Source organism: Scophthalmus maximus, chromosome 10 (assembly GCF_022379125.1).
Source record: "Scophthalmus maximus strain ysfricsl-2021 chromosome 10, ASM2237912v1, whole genome shotgun sequence".
NCBI lineage: Eukaryota > Metazoa > Chordata > Actinopteri > Pleuronectiformes > Scophthalmidae > Scophthalmus > Scophthalmus maximus.
The window spans coordinates 1,988,545-2,009,732 of record NC_061524.1 but is presented as its reverse complement, the minus strand read 5'-3'; the positions used below and the strand labels follow the sequence as shown (position 1 = coordinate 2,009,732).

At 44.6% G+C, this 21,188-nt stretch overlaps 5 protein-coding genes across 6 annotated transcripts; all 5 read right to left on the bottom strand.

The window, feature by feature from the left end:
• Window positions 1-2,959: 2,959 nt before the first annotated feature.
• LOC118283672 lies at window positions 2,960-4,490 on the bottom strand. Its single transcript, XM_035605962.2, has one exon. The coding sequence runs from the start codon at window positions 4,108-4,110 to the stop codon at window positions 3,286-3,288; it is 825 nt and encodes a 274-aa protein (XP_035461855.2). The 5' UTR covers window positions 4,111-4,490; the 3' UTR covers window positions 2,960-3,285.
• Window positions 4,491-4,562: 72 nt separating this feature from the next.
• On the bottom strand, window positions 4,563-6,602 carry LOC118283671. Its single transcript, XM_035605961.2, has one exon. It carries the CDS (start codon window positions 6,227-6,229, stop codon window positions 5,375-5,377), a length of 855 nt encoding a protein of 284 aa, XP_035461854.1. The 5' UTR covers window positions 6,230-6,602; the 3' UTR covers window positions 4,563-5,374.
• A 1,215-nt stretch (window positions 6,603-7,817) lies between these two features.
• On the bottom strand, window positions 7,818-9,539 carry LOC118283673. Its single transcript, XM_035605964.2, has one exon. It carries the CDS (start codon window positions 9,237-9,239, stop codon window positions 8,538-8,540), a length of 702 nt encoding a protein of 233 aa, XP_035461857.2. The 5' UTR covers window positions 9,240-9,539; the 3' UTR covers window positions 7,818-8,537.
• A 139-nt stretch (window positions 9,540-9,678) lies between these two features.
• On the bottom strand, window positions 9,679-11,870 carry LOC124850744. The gene has a single exon (XM_047335088.1). The coding sequence runs from the start codon at window positions 11,343-11,345 to the stop codon at window positions 10,491-10,493; it is 855 nt and encodes a 284-aa protein (XP_047191044.1). The 5' UTR covers window positions 11,346-11,870; the 3' UTR covers window positions 9,679-10,490.
• Window positions 11,871-12,921: 1,051 nt separating this feature from the next.
• znf365 (zinc finger protein 365) lies at window positions 12,922-20,904 on the bottom strand. Of its 2 annotated transcripts, none has more exons than XM_047335087.1 (6): window positions 20,703-20,904; window positions 18,889-19,523; window positions 18,471-18,780; window positions 18,192-18,363; window positions 18,028-18,074; window positions 12,922-17,805 (listed from the first exon to the last, which is right to left on the bottom strand). In XM_047335087.1, the coding sequence occupies exons 2-6, from the start codon at window positions 19,511-19,513 to the stop codon at window positions 17,586-17,588; spliced, it is 1,374 nt and encodes a 457-aa protein (XP_047191043.1). In that variant the 5' UTR covers window positions 19,514-19,523; window positions 20,703-20,904; the 3' UTR covers window positions 12,922-17,585. The 2 variants fall into 2 exon arrangements, with proteins under 2 accessions (XP_047191043.1, XP_035461853.2); XM_035605960.2 differs by having other exon boundaries at window positions 18,028-18,077; window positions 20,703-20,900.
• Between the last annotated feature and the right edge of the window lie 284 nt (window positions 20,905-21,188).

Here is a 21,188-nt window from a genome sequence, read left to right as displayed (position 1 = left end):
GAAAAAACTGATTTGCAACCACAGACGCTGAAGTTTTAAGAAAAATGATAAAACATCAGCTGTTTACTTTACGGTCCACAAGAAATATAATGTGTGGGTCGCGACATTCTTTTCGTTCTGGACTAGTCTGGATTATTTCTTTGACTCGATTTTTTTCGTCAGCTCCTCTTCCCGCCAAAAATCGGCCATCTTTAGAGAACTGAAATGTGTGTTTTTGGTGTCAATCCAAACAAAAAAAACGTATGAATGTAGTTTCATGACAGGACTGGCATGAGCTCCTCCTAGTTTCCCCCGAAAGCCTCGTCGCTGATCCGAGGTTCGCGTGCCGTCGCTCCTCAGACGCTTCACATTCCGGTGGATCCCAACGTCTTTTTTTGCGACGGGGGCTTCGGTCCACAGGGCATTGACAGGAAGCTGGAGGCCCAAAGAATCCCACAGGGAACGACATCACACACACACACACACACACACACACACACACAACCCCGGGGTTCTTCCGTGGAAGAGAAGTTGACACCCCCACAAACAAACGCTGCAGTAAAAACTGTGAGCGGCACAAACGTGTGTTTTATCTGTCGGGCGTGAGAAGCAGGAGTCTTGTGGGCGTCGCGTGAGCCTCCCGCAGTGACGTCAAAGGAGTCGCGCTGTCGTGTTGACAAGCCGCTCGACGCTCTGCTGCGGCCTCGACGTTGGTCCCGCTGATGTTTTCCTCCCGGCGTAAAGATGGTTTGATGGAGTAGATGGAAAAGGACACAAAGGAGAAAAAGAAAAGCATAAATAGGGAAACATGTTTTCAACAGACAAAACGTTTTGAAATGGAGAAAGTCTGGACATCAGGTGGAGGAGATGAGTGGACACATGATGCCGTCATGTTAACAACAAGTTCACAGTAGTCGGAGTTGATTGTTGAGGAAGGATTCATATCTGTACTAAGTTACTCACTGAAAAGGTCTAATGAAGAACTAACTTCTGCGACCAGGGCCGGCCCTAGCCTGTATGGGGCCCTCAGCAGTTCCTATTGTCAATGCTTGATCGTTCGCACACCTTCTGTAAATCACACACACCCGTTATCAATTCAGTGAGTTGTAACCGTGTTGCTTCTATGGATTTTGAATATGTATAATTAATAATTATTCAAAAGTCATACAGCGCTACAGTTCTGAGCTTCCTCGACTGGAGCGAAGGGCTTGTTTGACGGCGATCTAGCCGGTGAATGTTTATGGTAAAACATTGAAATTAGTCACGCGTGTCCCTTTTTTGACATTGACTTTATCTTTAACTTTATACACTACGGGCTTTTTCCTCAACTGTCTGACTGACTATGGCTCTATCTTGCCCACAGTTACATTGGGCATGGGGCCCCCCCTGGTGGACCATGGGGCCCTAAGTACAACACTGACATTTTCAGATAACTCTTGTGAGATCTTGCGTTTTACCACTTGAACATAATTGTGCGATTTCCCATCAGGCTTTTGGAAACATTTGGACTCGAGGAACGATCAACAACACCTCGGGAAGAGAGAGAGAGAGAGAGAGAGAGAGAGAGAGAAAAACTGTGTTGTCATGGTGATCGCTTCCTTATGTTCTTCACTCTGAAAAATTTTCTGTTGGATTTTCAGAAACTGATTATTACTGTTTATTACATCAAAAGTTTTCAGATACGTTGTCTTTATTCATAAAGATAATTAATATCTTGAGCAGAGCAAAAATTATTTTTGAAGGGGAAAATTCACAAGTTCTTTCTCTATCAACTCGTCCATCTGCAGATCTTCACGCTCCTACATTTCTCATTTGAAGAGGTCAATTAAAAAAAAGAAAAAAATACGGGTGGCTGCGGCTCGGGAGGTAGAGGCGGTCGTCCACTAACCAGAAGGTCAGCGGTTTGATCCCTGCTTGCCCCAGTTCGCCTGCCGAAGTGTCCTTGTGCAAGACACTGCACACGCAGCAGTGTATACGAATGTGTGACTGTGACTTTGAGTTGTCGATAAGACTAGGAAAGCGCTATATAATATGTATATGCATATAATGTTTGATATCTTTCTTTAACATTGTTCAATGATTTCACAGAGAATAATTCAACTATCAGACACACCTACCGATTTGTTGATTGATTGACTAAGGGACTAAAGTTTGGGTTTGTTGGTTGAGATACTGGAGTCAGTGCAAGTGAGTAAATTAATATCGCGTCTGACAAGCCCACGATGAAAATGACTCCACGTGATAAAAACAACAAAACAAAGATGCTGTGCACAAACTTGAAACCCAGCTGAGCACGAGGAGGAGGTGACCGAGGCCTGATGGAGTGAACAGAGCGACGCTCGAGGCCCGAGTTCATGTGACGGTGGCGACACCAAGTGGCTGTTTGCGAGTACTGCAACCAAAACCCATTAACAACGACTTTTTCTTTTAGATACAACTTTTCCAATGTTGCTGCTGTTGTGTCAAATTCTCATATTCTGTGTATGTATTTGTGCATCCAGCCCCAACATGACTCCCAGACATGAGACGAACATATAAACATAAACTCTGACTGGACAAGTTCTAACCTCCTCCTCGCAGACGTCACTGCCTCCTACTGACACGATCTGGTATTAGAGCTGTTTTTTATGTTTGTATGAAAAGTGCTAATGATTGATTCATTGATTGCTAAAATACATTTTAGTGGCCCCTCTAACAGTTAATTGATTATTATTAAGTGACTACTAAATTAATCACCAAGTATTTCATTGAAATGAAGTGAATATGTTCTGGTTTCTTTGCTCCTCTGTGACAGTAAACTGAATATCTTTGGTGTGTGGACTAAACAAAACATCTTCTTGGGGGTTTGGGAAACACGATTGAAATTTTTCACAATTTGATGAAATTTTATGGACCAAGCAACTGATCGATTAAGGAAATAATCTTTAGTTGCAGTCCTATCCACGACCCTTGAATAACAAAACACGACCTGATGAGTCTCTTGGTGTCACGTGATGTTTAATCTTCCACACAGAACATGAAAATGATTCCAGGTCTTCACAGTATTGCATTTTGCACAGTGTTTATACAGACGACAGGAGTTCAGAGTGAAAGGCACGAAACTAGAGATCACTTCTGCAAACGAAATCCCTACAGACCAACATGACGAACTCCAGATTTTAAAACTTGGCCGTGGCAAAACAGTTTTACGCAAACATAAGTGTCAAACTAACGTAAACTTGTTTCGCTTAAGTTTTCTCCCACTTCTCTCTCTCGCTCGTCTTCCTCCATTTCACATTTTCCCTTTAAAACATTTCCAACACACAGTTAGGTGTTGGTGATTGATTGAAAGTTTGGAGTCTGGAGAATCTGGATCTGAGGGAACTTCTCATTGCTGGCAGCAGCAGGAGAACTGGACCTCACCTCTGCAAGAACATCTTCACCTCCTCCTGGATTTGGACGGATCCAGTCCTTGATGGCTTCTCGCTTCCAAACAGCAACACCAACAACAGCACCGATCCCGAAGAGGACACCAAGAACCGTCCCGACTACATGACCAGGAGGTGGATCCTTGTAGAACGGGTTCTTGAGGGGCTCGCTCTCCTCCTCGCTGACTGGGTTTGTCATCCGACAGGAGATCATTCTTACAGCCTGGACCTCCTTATTGTTCTGGAGGATGGTGTCCGGGCTCTTCTGCTCCGGCCCCCACGGTCCAGTTCCCTTCCTCCAGCTGTAGGTGACGGGCCCGGCCCCGGTGGGGTCTCCAGAACAGGTCAGGGTTCCCATCTGCAGCTCGGGCTTGGACACTCTCTTGATCACTTGGGTCTGGTAAGTCAGAATAAGCATCTCGTTGATCACCGCTTTATAAAGCCCTGCGTGAGCTTCAGTCGTGTTCTTGATCACCAGCTGTCCTGTCACCAGGTTCAGGTTTGCGTGTCTTTTAGAATATCTGCAGTGTTCCAGGTCGGACTTGACCCACTCAGCCACCAGGTCTCCATTCAGATCCCACACAATGCTGCTCAAGGGCCCGAAAACGGGAGGCGTCAGGACCAGTGGCTCGCCGACCACGAAGTTCATCGGGACACCCTTGGCCGCAGCGGAGCTCAGCAGGGCGGCGAGCAGCAGCAGTCTGGACCAAGTGTGTCCGTCCATGTCCACTAGATGGAACCGGAGGAACAGAAGCTTCGTGTCGGCAGATAGAAAAAGACGAAGAGCTTCCTGCTTCCTGCTTCCTGCTTCCTGCTTCCTGTCCGTCGGGGCTCCGAAGGAGTCTTGATGTTCTAACTGAGTCTGAAGAGGATTCACCACCTTTTTATACACAATGAGATCCTTCGATCTTAGGAGGTGGTTTGTTCTAGATCACAGGAGGGTGAATGTCTGTGATCCTTTGATCCTTACATCAACGGAATTGCTACTTAACGACTATAGAGAACAGGAGTGAACGCTCATAAACACATAAATCTGACAGTAACATGCATAACTCGAAAATACTATTACAAATAGGGAATGGAAACAGTAAATAGTGGCATGGCCTTTTTTTTACAATGATAGTGAAAATGAAATGAAATGAAAATCATAATACAGACAAAACCATGACCAATATGAATTTTTCTGTTATTATTTTTATGCAAGGAATGATATTTTCCAAAAAATGCAAAGTTATTTTTCCCCCTTCATTTATATTTGCATGTTTTGTATTGCAGCATACATTCAGAAGTAAATCTGATAATCACAAAATATTTGTAAGGTTGCACAACCAAAGAAGTGTGTTGAGATAAAAATGCTAAAAATTAAATGTTTTCCTGTGCACGCGTGATATTCTCCTTTTTTTCTGTGAACTGCAATGTCTTATACTGAAGCATACAATCAGAGGTGAATCTGATTGCCAAAAATGTAAGGCCTGCATTTTTTCTTGTTTATGCAATATTATCATTTGTTGAAATGAAAACCAAAAATGCAATGTTTTCCTGTTTGACAGCAAACCAGGAATACTTTGTAGCATACTACCAAAAACAAAGTGGATCTAATTCATGCCCCAAAACATTTTTTCTGTTAATTTCTTCAAAAAGTTTGCGTTTTATTTGACTTTTTTCCCTATTTTTGGTAAATGTTTGTATTTTGGTACTTTTACCATGACGCAACATCTCTACAATTTGGTAGGGGCCTATAATTAAAAAACAGTGGGGTCTGTTAAAAAAAAGTTTTATTGTTGTTATCATTGCCCCAATGGACCAAGAAATGCAAGAAAAAAAATGTTCCATTGCTTTTTTCTTAGGTGGGGAGTTAAAGGGTTAAGCTCTACAGAGATAGTGATTTGACTTATATCTTGACATTCCTCCATACCGACCACTATAACAAAAAGAACTATCGAGATAAGTTTTTTTCGATATCGCCGGGGCCTCAACACACGTGTGGATCATGGAGCGATGGGGGCCAGAGGAGAATCTGGATCTGAGGGAACTTCTCGTTGCTCTCCGTTGAGAAGTTTAGTCTCAGGACTGTCTGCCTTGTCCCCGGCAGCAGCAGGAGAACTGGACCTCACCTCTGCAAGAGCATCTTCACCTCCTCCTGGATTTGGACGGATCCAGTTCTTGATGGCTTGTCGCTTCCAAACAGCAACGCCAACAACAGCACCGATCCCGAAGAGGACACCAAGAACCGTCCCGACTACATGACCAGGAGGTGGATCCCTGTAGAACGGGTTCTTGAGGGGCTCGCTCTCCTCCTCGCCGACTGGGTTTGTCATCCGACAGGAGATCGTTCTTTCACCCTGGACCTCCTTATTGTTCTCGAGGATGGTGTCTGGGCTCTTCTGCTCCGGCCCCCACGGTCCGGTTCCCTTCCTCCAGCTGTAGGTGACGGGCCCGGCCCCTGTGGGGTCTCCAGAACAGGTCAGGGTTCTCATCTGCACCTCGGGCTTGGACACTCTCTTGATCACTTGGGCCTTGTAAGTCAGACTCTGCACCTTGTTGATCACCACTTTAAAAAGCCCTGCGTCCCTTTGAATTGTGGGTTTGATCACCAGCTGTCCGGTCGTCATGTTCAGGTTTGCGTATCTTTTAAACGAACTGAAGTGTTCCGGGCGAGAGTTCACCCACTCGACCACCAGGTCTCCGTTCCGATCCCACACGATGCTGTTCAAGGGCCCGAAAACGGGAGGCGTCAGGACCAGCGGCTCGCCGACCACGAAGTAGACCGCGGGACTCTGGCCCGCAGTGGAGCTCAGCAGGGCGGCGAGCAGCAGCAGCCTGGACCGCGCGTGTCCGTCCATGTCCGCGAGACGGAACCGGAGGAACAGAAGCTTCGTGTCGGCAGAAAGAAAAAGACGACGAGCCGCCGTCCACACCTTCAGGCAGACGTCTCAAGAGTATAACCTCTCTGCTGCCTTTATACATACAAATTTATAATGTCTGAAAATGTCTTTTATTTCTTTGAAGAACTCAAAAAATATGTATGATTGTGTGAAAGTATGTGTTGTGGATCCTAAGGTGTGGCAACAATCGCTCCAGGGTGTCGAGTCAGGACACTAGAGTTGTGTTCAGGTGAGAGTGCAGACGAAAGATGGAAGCGGAAAGCAGTTGTAGAGTTCAGACTATTCATCTAGATGCAGATCAGCATGTCAAATGCAAGGTCGTCATATTTCAGGTACAGTCAGAAGGAAGGGGGGCTCAAAGTTCAAGTACAGTCCGGAGGAAAAGGAGGCTCAAAGTTCAGGTGTAATCCAAAGGAAAAGGAGGCTCAAAGTTCAGGTGTAATCCGAAGGAAAGGGAGGCTCAAAGGAGTCCTGATGGTCCTACAGAGTCTGAAGAGGATTCACCGCCTATTTATACACGGTGAGATCCTTTGATTTCAGGAGTGGGTTTGTTCGAATGTCTGTGATCCTTTGATCCTTACATCAACAGAATTGCTACTTAACGACTAGAGAGAACACTCATAAGTGAACGCTCATAAACACATAAATCTGACAGTAACATGCACAACTCGGAAATACTCTGACATCTTGTCATGATCCGCAAGGTTATAGAGGACTCTACAGTTTATTTTATTATTCCCCTTGTACTTTTCCTTGTGTATCGGTTGTATTACTTTCTTGATCCCTTGTTGTTTCCTGTTTTATTTGAAGTCCCATTCCTTGTGTTGCTGCATTTCCTTTACCGTGTCTTGTTTTTCCTGTGTCTCCTGCAATTGTCTGTACCTGTTCCTCAGGTGTCTCACCTGTGTTCTATTTGCCCCGCCCTCCTTGAGTGTATTTAGTCTCTGTGCTTCCCTTTGTCTGGGTTGGATCGTCTGTTTTTCTTGTTGTGTTCCCCGGTATGTTCCTAGTGTTATTTCCCCCGGTCTGTTTCTGAGATTTTTCCCTTGGCTCCAGTGTTTCAGTTTTACTTGTTGCTACACGTTGAATGATATTTTCCAAAAAATGAAAAGCAATTTTTTTCCCCCTTAATTTATATTCGCATGTTTTGTATTGCAGCATACATTCAGAAGTAAATCTGATAATCACAAAATATGTGTAAGGTTGCAGGACCAAAGGTGTTGAGATAAAAATGCTAAAAATTAAATGTTTTCCTGTGTGTGTGCGCAATATTCTCCTTTTTTTCTGTGAACCTGCAATGTCTTATATTGTAGCATACACTCAGAGGTGAATCTGATTGCCAAAAATGTTAGAGCTGCAATTTTTCTTGTTTATGCAATATTATCATTTATTGAAATGAAAACCAGAAATGCAATGTTTTCCTGTTTGACAGCAAACCACAATTTCATGACATTTTATGGACCAAACAACTAATCGATTAAGGAAATAATCTTTAGTTGCAGTCCTATCCACGACCCTTGAATAACAAAACACGGCGTGATGAGTCTCTTGGTGTCACGTGATGTTTAATCTTCCATGGAATCTTCCACACAGAACATGAAAATGATTCCAGGTCTTCACAGTATTGCATTTTGCACAGTGTTTATACAGACGACAGAGGTTCAGAGTGAAAGGCACGAAACTAGAGATCACTTCTGCAAACGAAATCCCTACAGACGAACATGACGAACTCCAGATTTTAAAACTTGGCCGTGGCAAAACAGTTTTACGCAAACATAAAAACTGAACGTAAAAACTAAACTACACCCCTGCCATGTCAACGTGTGAGCAATTTGTTGGGCCTTGGCCGAGGTCTGAGCGACACTGAAGCCACTTTCAGACGCGAGGTCCGGAACCTTTACGTCGTCCGCACGTGACGAACGCAGCAGGAGATTGTCGACGGGTCAATGTCCCTGCTGCGTTCTCACAGGAAATGTTCCCCATCGGGGGGCTGGCAGGAGAAGTTCCAGGGACAAATGCAACATATGCGTTTTCTCGCATTCAGCCCCATCTGGAAGAATTTCTGAAACTCCAGTTCATGTCTGAAAATGGCTCGGGTTGTATCTGGTGACAACTCCTCACCCGGCAGGACGACATCAGTGTTGAACACACGTGGACCATGGAGCGATGGCGGCCAGAGGAGAATCTGGATCTGAGGGAACTTCTCATTGCTGGCAGCAGCAGGAGAACTGGACCTCACCTCTGCAAGAACATCTTCACCTCCTCCTTAATTTGGACGGATCCAGTCCTTGATGGCTTCTCGCTTCCAAACAGCAACACCAACAACAGCACCGATCCCGAAGAGGACACCAAGAACCGTCCCGACTACATGACCAGGAGGTGGATCCCTGTAGAACGGGCTCTTGAGGGGCTCGCTCTCCTCCTTGCTGACTGGGTTTGTCATCCGACAGGAGATCATTCTTACAGCCTGGACCTCCTTGTCGTTCTGGAGGATGGTGTCCGGGCTCTTCTGCTCCGGCCCCCACGGTCCAGTTCCCTTCCTCCAGCTGTAGGTGACGGGCCCGGCCCCTGTGGCGTCTCCAGAACAGGTCAGGGGTCCCATCTGCAGCTCGGGCTTGGACACTCTCTTGATCACTTGGGTCTGGTAAGTCAGAACGTGCATCTCGTTGATCACCGCTTTATAAAGCCCTGCGTGAGCTTCAGTCGTGTTCTTGATCACCAGCTGTCCGGTCACCAGGTTCAGGTTTGCGTGTCTTTTAGAAAATCTGAGGAGTTCCAAGTGAGAGTTGACCCACTCAGCCACCAGGTCTCCATTCAGATCCCACACGATGCTGCTCAAGGGCCCGAAAACGGGAGGCGTCAGGACCAGCGGCTCGCCGACCACGAAGTACACCGGGACACTCTTGGCCGCAGCGGAGCTCAGCAGGGCGGCGAGCAGCAGCAGCCTGGACCAAGTGTGTCCGTCCATGTCCGCGAGACGGAACCGGAGGAACAGAAGCTTCGTGTCGGCAGATAGAAAAAGACGAAGAGCTTCCTGCTTCCTGCTTCCTGTCCGTCGGGGCTCCGAAGGAGTCTTGATGTTCTAACTGAGTCTGAAGAGGATTCACCACCTTTTTATACACAATGAGATCCTTCGATCTTAGGAGTTGGTTTGTTCTAGATCACAGGAGGGTGAATGTCTGTGATCCTTTGATCCTTACATCAACGGAATTGCTACTTAACGACTATAGAGAACAGGAGTGAACGCTCATAAACACATAAATCTGACAGTAACATGCATAACTCGAAAATACTATTACAAATAGGGAATGGAAACAGTAAATAGTGGCATGGCCTTTTTTTAAAAAATGATAGTGAAAATGAAATGAAATGAAAATCATAATACAGACAAAACCATGACCAATATGAATTTTTCTGTTATTATTTTTATGCAAGGAATGATATTTTCCAAAAAATGCAAAGTTATTTTTCCCCCTTCATTTATAATTGCATGTTTTGTATTGCAGCATACATTCAGAAGTAAATCTGATAATCGCAAAAAATTTGTAAGGTTGCACAACCAAAGAAGTGTGTTGAGATAAAAATGCTAAAAATTAAATGTTTTCCTGTGCACGCGTGATATTCTCCTTTTTTTTCTGTGAACTGCAATGTCTTATACTGAAGCATACAATCAGAGGTGAATCTGATTGCCAAAAATGTAAGGCCTGCATTTTTTCTTGTTTATGCAATATTATCATTTGTTGAAATGAAAACCAAAAATGCAATGTTTTCCTGTTTGACAGCAAACCAGGAATACTTTGTAGCATACTACCAAAAACAAAGTGTATCTAATTCATGCCCCAAAACATTTTTTCTGTTAATTTCTTCAAAAAGTTTGCGTTTTATTTGAATTTTTTCCCTATTTTTGGTAAATGTTTGTATTTTGGTACTTTTACCATGACGCAACATCTCTACAATTTGGTAGGGGCCTATAATTAAAAAACAGTGGGGTCTATTAAAAAAATATTGATTGTTGTTATCATTGCCCCAATGGACCAAGAAATGCAAGAAAAAAAATGTTCCATTGCTTTTTTCTTAGGTGGGGAGTTAAAGGGTTAAGCTCTACAGAGATAGTGATTTGACTTATATCTTGACATTCCTCCATACCGACCACTATAACAAAAAGAACTATCGAGATAAGTTTTTTTCGATATCGCCGGGGCCTCAACACACGTGTGGATCATGGAGCGATGGGGGCCAGAGGAGAATCTGGATCTGAGGGAACTTCTCGTTGCTCTCCGTTGAGAAGTTTAGTCTCAGGACTGTCTGCCTTGTCCCCGGCAGCAGCAGGAGAACTGGACCTCACCTCTGCAAGAGCATCTTCACCTCCTCCTGGATTTGGACGGATCCAGTTCTTGATGGCTTGTCGCTTCCAAACAGCAACGCCAACAACAGCACCGATCCCGAAGAGGACACCAAGAACCGTCCCGACTACATGACCAGGAGGTGGATCCCTGTAGAACGGGTTCTTGAGGGGCTCGCTCTCCTCCTCGCCGACTGGGTTTGTCATCCGACAGGAGATCGTTCTTTCACCCTGGACCTCCTTATTGTTCTCGAGGATGGTGTCTGGGCTCTTCTGCTCCGGCCCCCACGGTCCGGTTCCCTTCCTCCAGCTGTAGGTGACGGGCCCGGCCCCTGTGGGGTCTCCAGAACAGGTCAGGGTTCTCATCTGCACCTCGGGCTTGGACACTCTCTTGATCACTTGGGCCTTGTAAGTCAGACTCTGCACCTTGTTGATCACCACTTTAAAAAGCCCTGCGTCCCTTTGAATTGTGGGTTTGATCACCAGCTGTCCGGTCGTCATGTTCAGGTTTGCGTATCTTTTAAACGAACTGAAGTGTTCCGGGCGAGAGTTCACCCACTCGACCACCAGGTCTCCGTTCCGATCCCACACGATGCTGTTCAAGGGCCCGAAAACGGGAGGCGTCAGGACCAGCGGCTCGCCGACCACGAAGTAGACCGCGGGACTCTGGCCCGCAGTGGAGCTCAGCAGGGCGGCGAGCAGCAGCAGCCTGGACCGCGCGTGTCCGTCCATGTCCGCGAGACGGAACCGGAGGAACAGAAGCTTCGTGTCGGCAGAAAGAAAAAGACGACGAGCCGCCGTCCACACTTTCAGGCAGACGTCTCAAGAGTATAACCTCTCTGCTGCCTTTATACATACAAGTTTATAATGTCTGAAAATGTCTTTTATTTCTTTGAAGAACTCAAAAAATATGTATGATTGTGTGAAAGTATGTGTTGTGGATCCTAAGGTGTGGCAACAATCGCTCCAGGGTGTCGAGTCAGGACACTAGAGTTGTGTTCAGGTGAGAGTGCAGACGAAAGATGGAAGCGGAAAGCAGTTGTAGAGTTCAGACTATTCATCTAGATGCAGATCAGCATGTCAAATGCAAGGTCGTCATATTTCAGGTACAATCCGAAGGAAGGGGGGCTCAAAGTTCAGGTATAATCCCAAGGAAAGGGAGGCCCAAAGTTCAAGTACAGTCCGGAGGAAAAGGAGGCTCAAAGTCCAGGTATAATCCAAAGGAAAGGGAGGCCCAAAGGAGTCCTGATGGTCTAACAGAGTCTGAAGAGGATTCACCGCCTATTTATACACGGTGAGATCCTTTGATTTCAGGAGTGGGTTTGTTCGAATGTCTGTGATCCTTTGATCCTTACATCAACAGAATTGCTACTTAACGACTAGAGAGAACACTCATAAGTGAACGCTCATAAACACATAAATCTGACAGTAACATGCACAACTCGGAAATACTCTGACATCTTGTCATGATCCGCAAGGTTATAGAGGACTCTACAGTTTATTTTATTATTCCCCTTGTACTTTTCCTTGTGTATCGGTTGTATTACTTTCTTGATCCCTTTTATTTTGAAGTCCCATTCCTTGTGTTGCTGCATTTCCTTTACCGTGTCTTGTTTCCTGTGTCTCCTGCAATTGTCTGTACCTGTTCCTAAGGTGTCTCACCTGTGTTCTATTTGCCCCGCCCTCCTTGAGTGTATTTAGTCTCTGTGCTTCCCTTTGTCTGGGTTGGATCGTCTGTTTTTCTTGTTGTGTTCCCCGGTATGTTCCTAGTGTTATTTCCCCCGGTCTGTTTCTGAGATTTTTCCCTTGGCTCCAGTGTTTCAGTTTTACTTGTTGCTACACGTGGAATGATATTTTCCAAAAAATGAAAAGCAATTTTTTCCCCCTTCATTTATATTCGCATGTTTTGTATTGCAGCATACATTCAGAAGTAAATCTGATAATCACAAAATATGTGTAAGGTTGCACGACCAAAGAGGTGTTGAGATAAAAATGCTAAAAATTAAATGTTTTCCTGTGTGTGTGCGCAATATTCTCCTTTTTTTCTGTGAACCTGCAATGTCTTATACTGTAGCATACACTCAGAGGTGAATCTGATTGCCAAAAATGTTAGAGCTGCAATTTTTCTTGTTTATGCAATATTATCATTTATTGAAATGAAAACCAGAAATGCAATGTTTTCCTGTTTGACAGCAAACACAATTTCATGACATTTTATGGACCAAACAACTGATCGATTAAGGAAATAATCTTTAGTTGCAGTCCTATCCACGACCCTTGAATAACAAAACACGGCGTGATGAGTCTCTTGGTGTCACGTGATGTTTAATCTTCCATGGAATCTTCCACACAGAACATGAAAATTATTCCAGGTCTTCACAGTATTGCATTTTGCACAGTGTTTATACAGACGACAGAGGTTCAGAGTGAAAGGCACGAAACTAGAGATCACTTCTGCAAACGAAATCCCTACAGACGAACATGACGAACTCCAGGAGATTTTAAAACTTGGCTGTGGCAAAACAGTTTTACGCAAACATAAAAGCTAACGTCATCTCCGGGAGAGACGGAAGTGTCACGATCAAACTAACGTTAACTTGTTTCGCTTACGTTTTCTCCCACTTGTCTTCTTCCATTGCACATTTACCCTTTAAAACATTTCCAAAACACAGTTAGGTAATAAAGCATTCATCTTCCAGACTTTTCCACAAACCCTGCTGATTGTCTGGAACACCACGCTCCCATCATGCAAAATCCAGCTGCTCCAAGCTAAGTGCTCTCGGTTGGTTTAGTGCAACTCTCGGTTCAAACGCCATTAAAATAGACCTCGCTCTGCTACAAAAGTACACGTAGTAGTACAGGATAACAGTATCTCATAAAGTACTCTTTGCTACACATGAAGCATGCTTTCACAGTAACACAACAGCTACATATGTAGTAGTAGTAGTAGTAGTAGTAGAAGTAGTACTGGTGGGGCTGCGTCATGCATCTTCTACCACCGTCCAATGAGTGAGCACCAGAACAAACTCCAGTTCTCCACCGACGTGTTCAAGCCCATGAAGAATTGAAATCATAACTTACAATTTATATTCAATATTTATACTGTTTTCCATTAAACATCGGGTAAAAGGGAAATTATAATATTTCAATCTGTTTGTAAACTGATGAAAAACAAAAAACACAACACATCATCATAAATACATGAAAATATTTCAATATGGATTATATTTAAACTATATGATTGGCACCACCGTAGCTCAGGCGACGTTCACACCAACAGATGCTTTCAAATTAAATCGATCTTTGTCCGGACGAGTTTTTAAGCTCTGTATCGGAAATAACGTGCATTCACGTCCACTGGTCATGTGGCGTGAACTGGACTCGACGACCAGTGAAGGCAAAGCATCGCTAACACTTCCTGTCGGTAACAGTTCCACCTCGTCGCCGTCATTCCTGCTTTTTTTTTTTTTACCATCGCTGTTCCTCCATCAGAGGATTTTTCCGTTACCAAGCAACCGACCGCAGAGCAGACAATCTACTTCCTGTTTACCCGTCGCATCAGCGTAATATTTCAGACGCGGAGCTAAAACGCTCGTCTGGACGTTTTTGCTTTTAAATAAAAAGGTATCGTGCCAATTATAATTTGAAGTGAAGCATCAGAAGCGTCTGCAAAGCGTCTTCAGAAGGACGATCACGTTTAGGTTTCTGAAAACCGATTTTTCTTTTTTTATGTAGCTGTGTTCAAGAGAAACTTGTGAAGGCCTTGAATCTACCTGACACAATTTAAGACCTTTCCAGGACCTTGCAGACCCCCTGTTGAAAACTAAAAAGACATTTGTGTTGGTGACGCAGATAAATGTTCTGCCGAGCTCAACGACGACCACGACTACTTCCACTTGACGACACATAGTAGCTTTGTATACAAAATATCTACTAACACCGTCGACGAAACCTAATCCAGTGACAGCAAAGGTACAATTTTTTTACACCGCATACCATCTGTTACACGTACGTTCTCGTGATTGGATGAGTGCAACAAAATGACGCTTAAAAACGGAGGAATGGTCGTATTGAAGAAGCCGCCACCAGCCGTTCAGTATACTGCAGATGTACTGTGTGAAGTCACGGCACTGTTAAGTCACTTTGGATGAAAGCGTTGATACGACGTCATTCGTGTTCATGTGGTCGGAGAATCTCCACCCGTTTCTGTTGCCGGCGAGGCGCGCGAGTTTCAGAGTCGGGTCCTCAAAAAAACACTGCGGCGTCTCTTTTTTCCGGTTTGAGCTAGAACATTAACTCGGAGTACATTCGTTATACTGTGCGTGTGGTGTCGTCCAGAGCTGAGCCGGGCGGCTGCTGCATGTACAAGGCTTCTGTTAAATCTCTGAAAATAGTGTCGTGGAGGGTAAAACCAAACAGGTTTGTTCCTTGAGCACAGAGACTGGTTTAAACCAGGTCCGTTTCTTTGTTGATTGTTTTCTAGCACGATTGAAAACCACTGAACAGATTTCCAGTAAAGTTAGTAGCGTGGGCCAAGAAGGAATCCATAACATTTTTGTGTGGATCCGGACTGTTGTCGATGGAGGTCTGAGCTCTACTGAGTGACATTCTCCTTTTATATTTTTTCTTACAGTGGGTCCAACTGAAATATATATAAAAAAACAGCTCACATTTATTTAGTTTCATTAAAAATAAGTTAGCAAGTTGGCAGATTCCACCCTCCAGTCTTTGTGCTAAGCTAGGCTAACACAGCCTGAATGCAGCTGACTTAGATTGACAACAAGTGTCCTTCCCAAAAAATGTTGTGCTGCTCCTTTAAAGAAAGGTGGACTATTGTACAAAAGAAGAAGTGGGTGTGAAACTTGTGCGTATCTGGATTTACCCTCCACCACGTCTCTGGATTAGCATCCTGCTGTGGCAGCAGTGTACGGAAGGGCCAAAGGTCAACATGTATCTAACGTTTCCCTCTATGGACAGTCAGCAGACCGTCTCCATAGATTGGTCCTAAAGCAGCCCACGCCCGACCCAGGTCTGGTGTCATCAGAGTCCTGTCTGTGCTAAGAACAAACCGCATCGACGAACAATGTGGGCCATGTTCCCAAAGTCCACGTCACAACGACGCTCCAAGTTCAAATTGGCATTAGCTTCATACATCTGAGCCGCTAGGAATCTTGAGAGACACAAGCGGCTTCAGGAACGTCTGTTGGTGGGAAAACCATCAAGCTAATTGAGCTAACGTTAGCTCTGTGAGCTATGTAGCATGAAATTCTCCTTGGCCTCTGAAATAGAGCTAATGCGCTAATGTAGGTAGAAAGCTGGTTAGCTTAACATGCTAACGTCTGCATCGTACATGTAGCCAGGCACAGACACTGTGTGGCTAATTAAGTTAACATTAGCCTTATTAGCTGCTTAGCTTACATTTATACATATTTGTGTTTTCAAACATTAACGTCATGAACTAATGTAGCACGAAATCCTACTTAGCCTCTGAGGTAAAGCTGATGTGCTAATGTAGGTAGAAAGCAGGTTAGCATGACGTGCTAAGCTAACATTAGCTTTATGAGCTGCTTAATGGTTCAGGTGATAAAGTTGTGTTGGGACTTTAACCTGCACGTCAAACAAACTGCGACTAATGTTCCTGATGCCGGGCTAATATCAGGCTAATATCGAATAATGAACGACGTCAATCGGGATCGATCGCCACCGTTCGGCCTTTCAAGCACAGACAGGAAGCAGACGACTGGACTGATGGGGAGTTTTTTTTTGGGAACCAGGCCGACGTGTAAAGGTTCGACCGGAGGAGAGGACGTGTCGTCAGCATCAGTCCCTCTGATTCAGGAGAAAAACTCTCGTCACAACTCGTTTCCATGATCAGACTCGTCTGTCATTAAATCTTAAGTCAGGAAATGGAAAAGAGATAACGAAAAAATCTACCTGAAATTTCTCCAAAATACAGAGGAAGGAATCCACAACATCAGTATCACTAAAAAAAACTGAGATTTAACTGAACTTTATGGATTTGTGCTGTCAGATTTGACCAAAGACGAAAAGCTGTCAATCATTTATACATTTGAATAGTGAACATATAGCTGCACTTACGTCCCACCCAGTGGAAAGAATGTGCAATGGTTTATTTCAGTAAAATAATCTATGGAAAAGTACAAAATGCTCAATAACACAAAATCTGTACACGTTTATGTACTTGAATACACTGATTCCATGCAGTAATATTAATTATTGCATAATGTTGTTAAACCCTGTTGTTCAGTGTTAGTTACTGCATTGTGTATTTCTTCAGTTTTATATATTTAGGGCCGCGACGGACAACTATTCATGTTATTGACTAATTACATATTAAATGTTAATTACATGATAGTAAACTTTGAAAAACCTCCATTATAATTTTCCCACAGAAAACGGTCTCGTTTCAGGTTTTACTATAGCGTAAAAAAAAGAAGTAACAGTTTACCAATAACTAAAACATTTAACGTAACGTTTTTTAAATCATTTGACATATATTCCGGGGGGTTTATTTATGTTTTGTGAACATCTTGTACAACAGACGATCTTTTACGCAGATCTTTTTTATGGCAGAAATATACATTTGAAGAAAACCTTAATTTGGCCTGCCAGGTTCGTGGTCAAAATAAATCTGATTTGATTTTTTTATTTCAACATTAAATACTGTCACAAAGACACTTTATCAATTTACCAGAAAGTATTGTCTTAAATGAACATTACTGTAGAAGCGGAATTGTTTAATGAAATAAGATTAAATTATTAATATTAAATATTAAAGTCATTAGGAGTGGCTTAATAACGACTCCAAAGAATGTGGATGTGACTGTGACCTTGTAGAACTTTTCCACAGGTTATCACACTGAAGTAAAGTCACTGTGTGAAAGGGTTTTTACCCGCTGACACGCCCCCCTCTCGCTGACACGCCCCCTCTCCCCGGTGTCCCCACCCCTTCTAGGCCTCGTACCCGGCGGACGGGCGGCGCTGGTGGTTCCAGATGTCGTCTCTGTGCTCGGGTCGGCAGAAGAGCCTGGACGACTGGGCCAGCCGCTCCCGGTGCTCCCGCTCTCGTTTCTCGCCCGCTTGGGAGAACAGCTGACAGCCGCTGAACTGGGAGGAGGAGCGGGTCCTGTTGTCGTGGAAACCGGCCGAGGACAGTGGACCTCCCGCTGACCTGGGAATTAAAAACGTGAAGTTAGTTACCAACCCACCACATCTACCAGTTCCAAGTTAATGATTTAACCCGTTTAAAATCATGGGTTACAAAACTTTTTGGTGCCAGATAAAGACTAAACATTCTCAGAGTCAGGACGGTGCTGTAACTTGCCCCGCTTCAACCGATCTAACCACCTGTCGTTGTTCGTCATATCCAATCGCAGAGCTCGGTGCGACTCACCTGCTCTTAGTGATCCTGTGAGGTCCAGTGTCAGTCGGCTGCTGGTGCTGCTGCGGAGACAAGAGACGCCGCTCAGCGACCACGGACAAAAAAAAACAACAATAAGCAGTTCTTACACTCTGAAGATTTGAAGTTGCCGTGTGTGTGTGTGTGTGTGTGTTTACCCTGTAGTGGTTGCACTGTGGCGGACTGCCGTTGACCTGGTAGTACTCCACCAGCCGCTCGGCCAGAGCGATGCGTCGCAGCAGGTTCTCGATAAAGCACTGGATTCTTACTTTGCCGCATGTCTCCTGTCGCGCCGCCGCTTCCAGAAACTTCTGGATGGTTATCACCTCCCTGGATGATGAAAACAGCACCGATACGTGAGTGAGTTCATCTGACTCAGGTGTCGTCACCTGAGCACATTGATCAGACGACGGCCATCGTCACACAGGCCCGTTCACCTCTCTCGTCGCTCCAGTTCGTTCTCCGAGGCGTTGAGCTGCTCCCTCAGCGCTGCGATCACCATGACGGCCACGTCCACCTGGCGGCTCAGCGAGCGCTCCCGCTCCGCCACCTCCTGCCTCTCGTGGGCCAGGTGCTGCGAGTGGGCGCGCTCGCACAGCAGCTCCGTGTCCGTCTGTGCCAGCTCTGTGCTCACTCGGGCAAGCCGCCGCTGCTGCGTGCTGTCGGCCGCGCGCAGGATGCTCGCCAGGCGCCGGCGCACGGCCGCTGAGGCTGCTGCCGTCTCCAGACCCGAGTAGGAGTTCTGCTCTGGTGGTTACAGGACAGGAAGTGAGTCACTGCACTGGACAACCACCTGGAAACCCACATCTGTAAAAAAAAAAAAAAAGTGAAGCAAGTAAGTAAATCTGAACGCACCGACCAGGTCCCGGTCCGGGTCTGGGTCCGGTGGGGGTCTGAGAGGAGCCAGAGGACGGAACAGGAAGTGATGGTGCCCTGCGTCCAACTTCTTAAAATCCTCCTCGTTTCTACTACCATCTCTCCCTTCGCCATCATCTTCCTCCTCATCCTCTTCTTCTACATCTTCATCTTCTGTGCCCCCGTCTTCCTCCTCCTCATCGGCCTGCGTCCCCACCCCGACGCTCTGCGTGCGCCTCCTCACGGAGCCGTAGCAGTGGAGGTACCCGCCGTCTCTGCTGTCGCTGAGGGAGCGAGCGTGAGGCGGCCTCTGCTGCTGCCCCCTGCGGGTCGGGAGGCTCATGTCGTGCCAGGGGATCGCTGCCGTCAGCGGGTCGGGGAGTTTGCCGGTGATGCTGAAGCCGCTGTCGGCGGCGACCACGTCCGGCGAGCGGTACGAGTGGCGGTGCTCCAGGTGGGCTTGCAGCGAGGCCAGGCTGCCGAAGCGCTCCTGCTCTCTGCAGCGGGGGCAGCGGAACGGGAGGTCGCAGGAGGCGGCGGCGTGGTCGCAGGAGGCGCCGCAGGCCTGACCGTTCCTCTCCAAGAGGAAAGAACCAGAACCTCTGGAACACAACTTCTGCTGCATCACTCCACACCTGGAAGACAGAATGAATCTGTCAGTCGACAAAATGAACGTTCATTTATTTGTTTCATCTTCTCAAATGTGAGGATGCGCTGCTTCTTTCTATTTTATCTTATAAATAAATATCTAAAGATGTCTTCTTCATCGTCAGGAACCAATATGTTTCCATATTTTCTTATATCAATTAATTATAAAAATTCCTATAATCTTTCTCCAGTACTATTTATTGATTTTGGTAACAATCAGCCAACAGCAGAGATTAGATGTGATTTAATCAAATTTTTATTTCCATTTTATGTGATTCTATTCTGTTTTATTCTGACCATGAACAATTTATCATCTGGCTGATGAAAATCGTCTGATATGAGCCTGACTTTTATTTTACAGAATAAACAATGCAGAAAATGTTGAATTCCTGTTTACAATTTAAATATATATATATATATATATATAAAAAAATATATATATATTTTTTATAATTCAAGTTCTTTATATTGTGTTTTCCTTTTGTTTAGAATTAAGTTTATGGCTATTTGTCAAATATGAAGTCATAATTACATTTCTTTGACATACATTTTTTAACGTCATCTTAGGAATCATTTCTAATCGAATAATAATATTAAAAATGTTTTTTTCAATATTGGCTGAAATATTGTTGTTTTTTATGCTCCCTAATAATCAACCAGCATCGACCCCCCCCCCCCCCCGCCCAAAAAAAGTAATATCTGTCAGTCTCTAATTTTGTTTAAATCTCATTTTTTAAATATCATTATCTAGTGGATTTTATTTTACTTTAATTATGACATTATATATCAATTTACATTTGATTTCTGTAAAGAGCTGCATGTCCTGTCTGAAAGGAGACATACAAATAAAGTTTTATATTATTATTACTATTATTATTAATAATGAAGGACAATGTGGCAGAATGATAGCTCTGTGATTTAAATTGTAAATGTCTGAATGAAACCCAGGACAGATCCGACTGGACCGGATCAGACACATAAACATAAAAGAACAGTATATTATTAATATTAATATGTTTCTATATTCCCAGAGTGTTTCCTCCTCCTGCCTCCGTCCGTAGCATCGTTAGCTGCTGTGTGCTAACGTTAGCTAGCAACAGAGAAGCATCCCTCCCGACGAATCATCCCGGGACGCGGCTCGGGGGTTTCAAACGTGCGGCTCTTACCGGCTCGTGGTTTACCGGCTGTGGCGGACCGGACGTGGACGTGTCTGACGGTGACCGAGTGCGGGAGTCTTCATGTCGCAGCTGGAGACACACGGACGGCGGAGGCTCGCATCATGACGTCATCCATCCAGCAGAGGACCAGCAGCGTCGAGTTAGCCCGAGTCAACCTCGTCAGCGACAACAGGACATCCGGTCAGGCCTTTCACAATTAAACCAATGACGTTCATTTCCGGTTTGGATTTTCAAAACGTATAATTTAGTTTTGTTACATTTTCTTCTTATGTTGTCTAACTGTAATTTCATGTACTGGTTTTGTCTAGTGATAAAATTATATTGGATGAATTCCATTTAATAAAGTAAAATAAAATAGAACTGTAATTCGTTTTTTGTTATAATGACAAATCTTTTTTATATGTTATCACAACAGTATTCAGTGTGGTACCAATTAAAAATCGTTTAATGATTTCATATTTTATAATGAATCAC

Excerpts from the sequence above, each read along its gene's own strand:
- LOC118283673 (XM_035605964.2), bottom strand. The coding sequence starts at position 9,239 with ATGGACGGACACACTTGGTCCAGGCTGCTGCTGCTCGCCGCCCTGCTG.
- LOC118283671 (XM_035605961.2), bottom strand. The coding sequence starts at position 6,229 with ATGGACGGACACGCGCGGTCCAGGCTGCTGCTGCTCGCCGCCCTGCTG.
- LOC118283672 (XM_035605962.2), bottom strand. The coding sequence starts at position 4,110 with ATGGACGGACACACTTGGTCCAGACTGCTGCTGCTCGCCGCCCTGCTG.
- znf365 (XM_035605960.2), bottom strand. The coding sequence starts at position 19,513 with ATGCAGCAGAAGTTGTGTTCCAGAGGTTCTGGTTCTTTCCTCTTGGAG. Across the intron at positions 18,781-18,888 it reads CCCGGACCGGGACCTGGTCG|AGCAGAACTCCTACTCGGGT; the intron begins GTGCGTTCAGAT and ends TGTAACCACCAG. Across the intron at positions 18,078-18,191 it reads CACAGTGCAACCACTACAGG|CAGCACCAGCAGCCGACTGA; the intron begins GTAAACACACAC and ends TTGTCTCCGCAG.
- LOC124850744 (XM_047335088.1), bottom strand. The coding sequence starts at position 11,345 with ATGGACGGACACGCGCGGTCCAGGCTGCTGCTGCTCGCCGCCCTGCTG.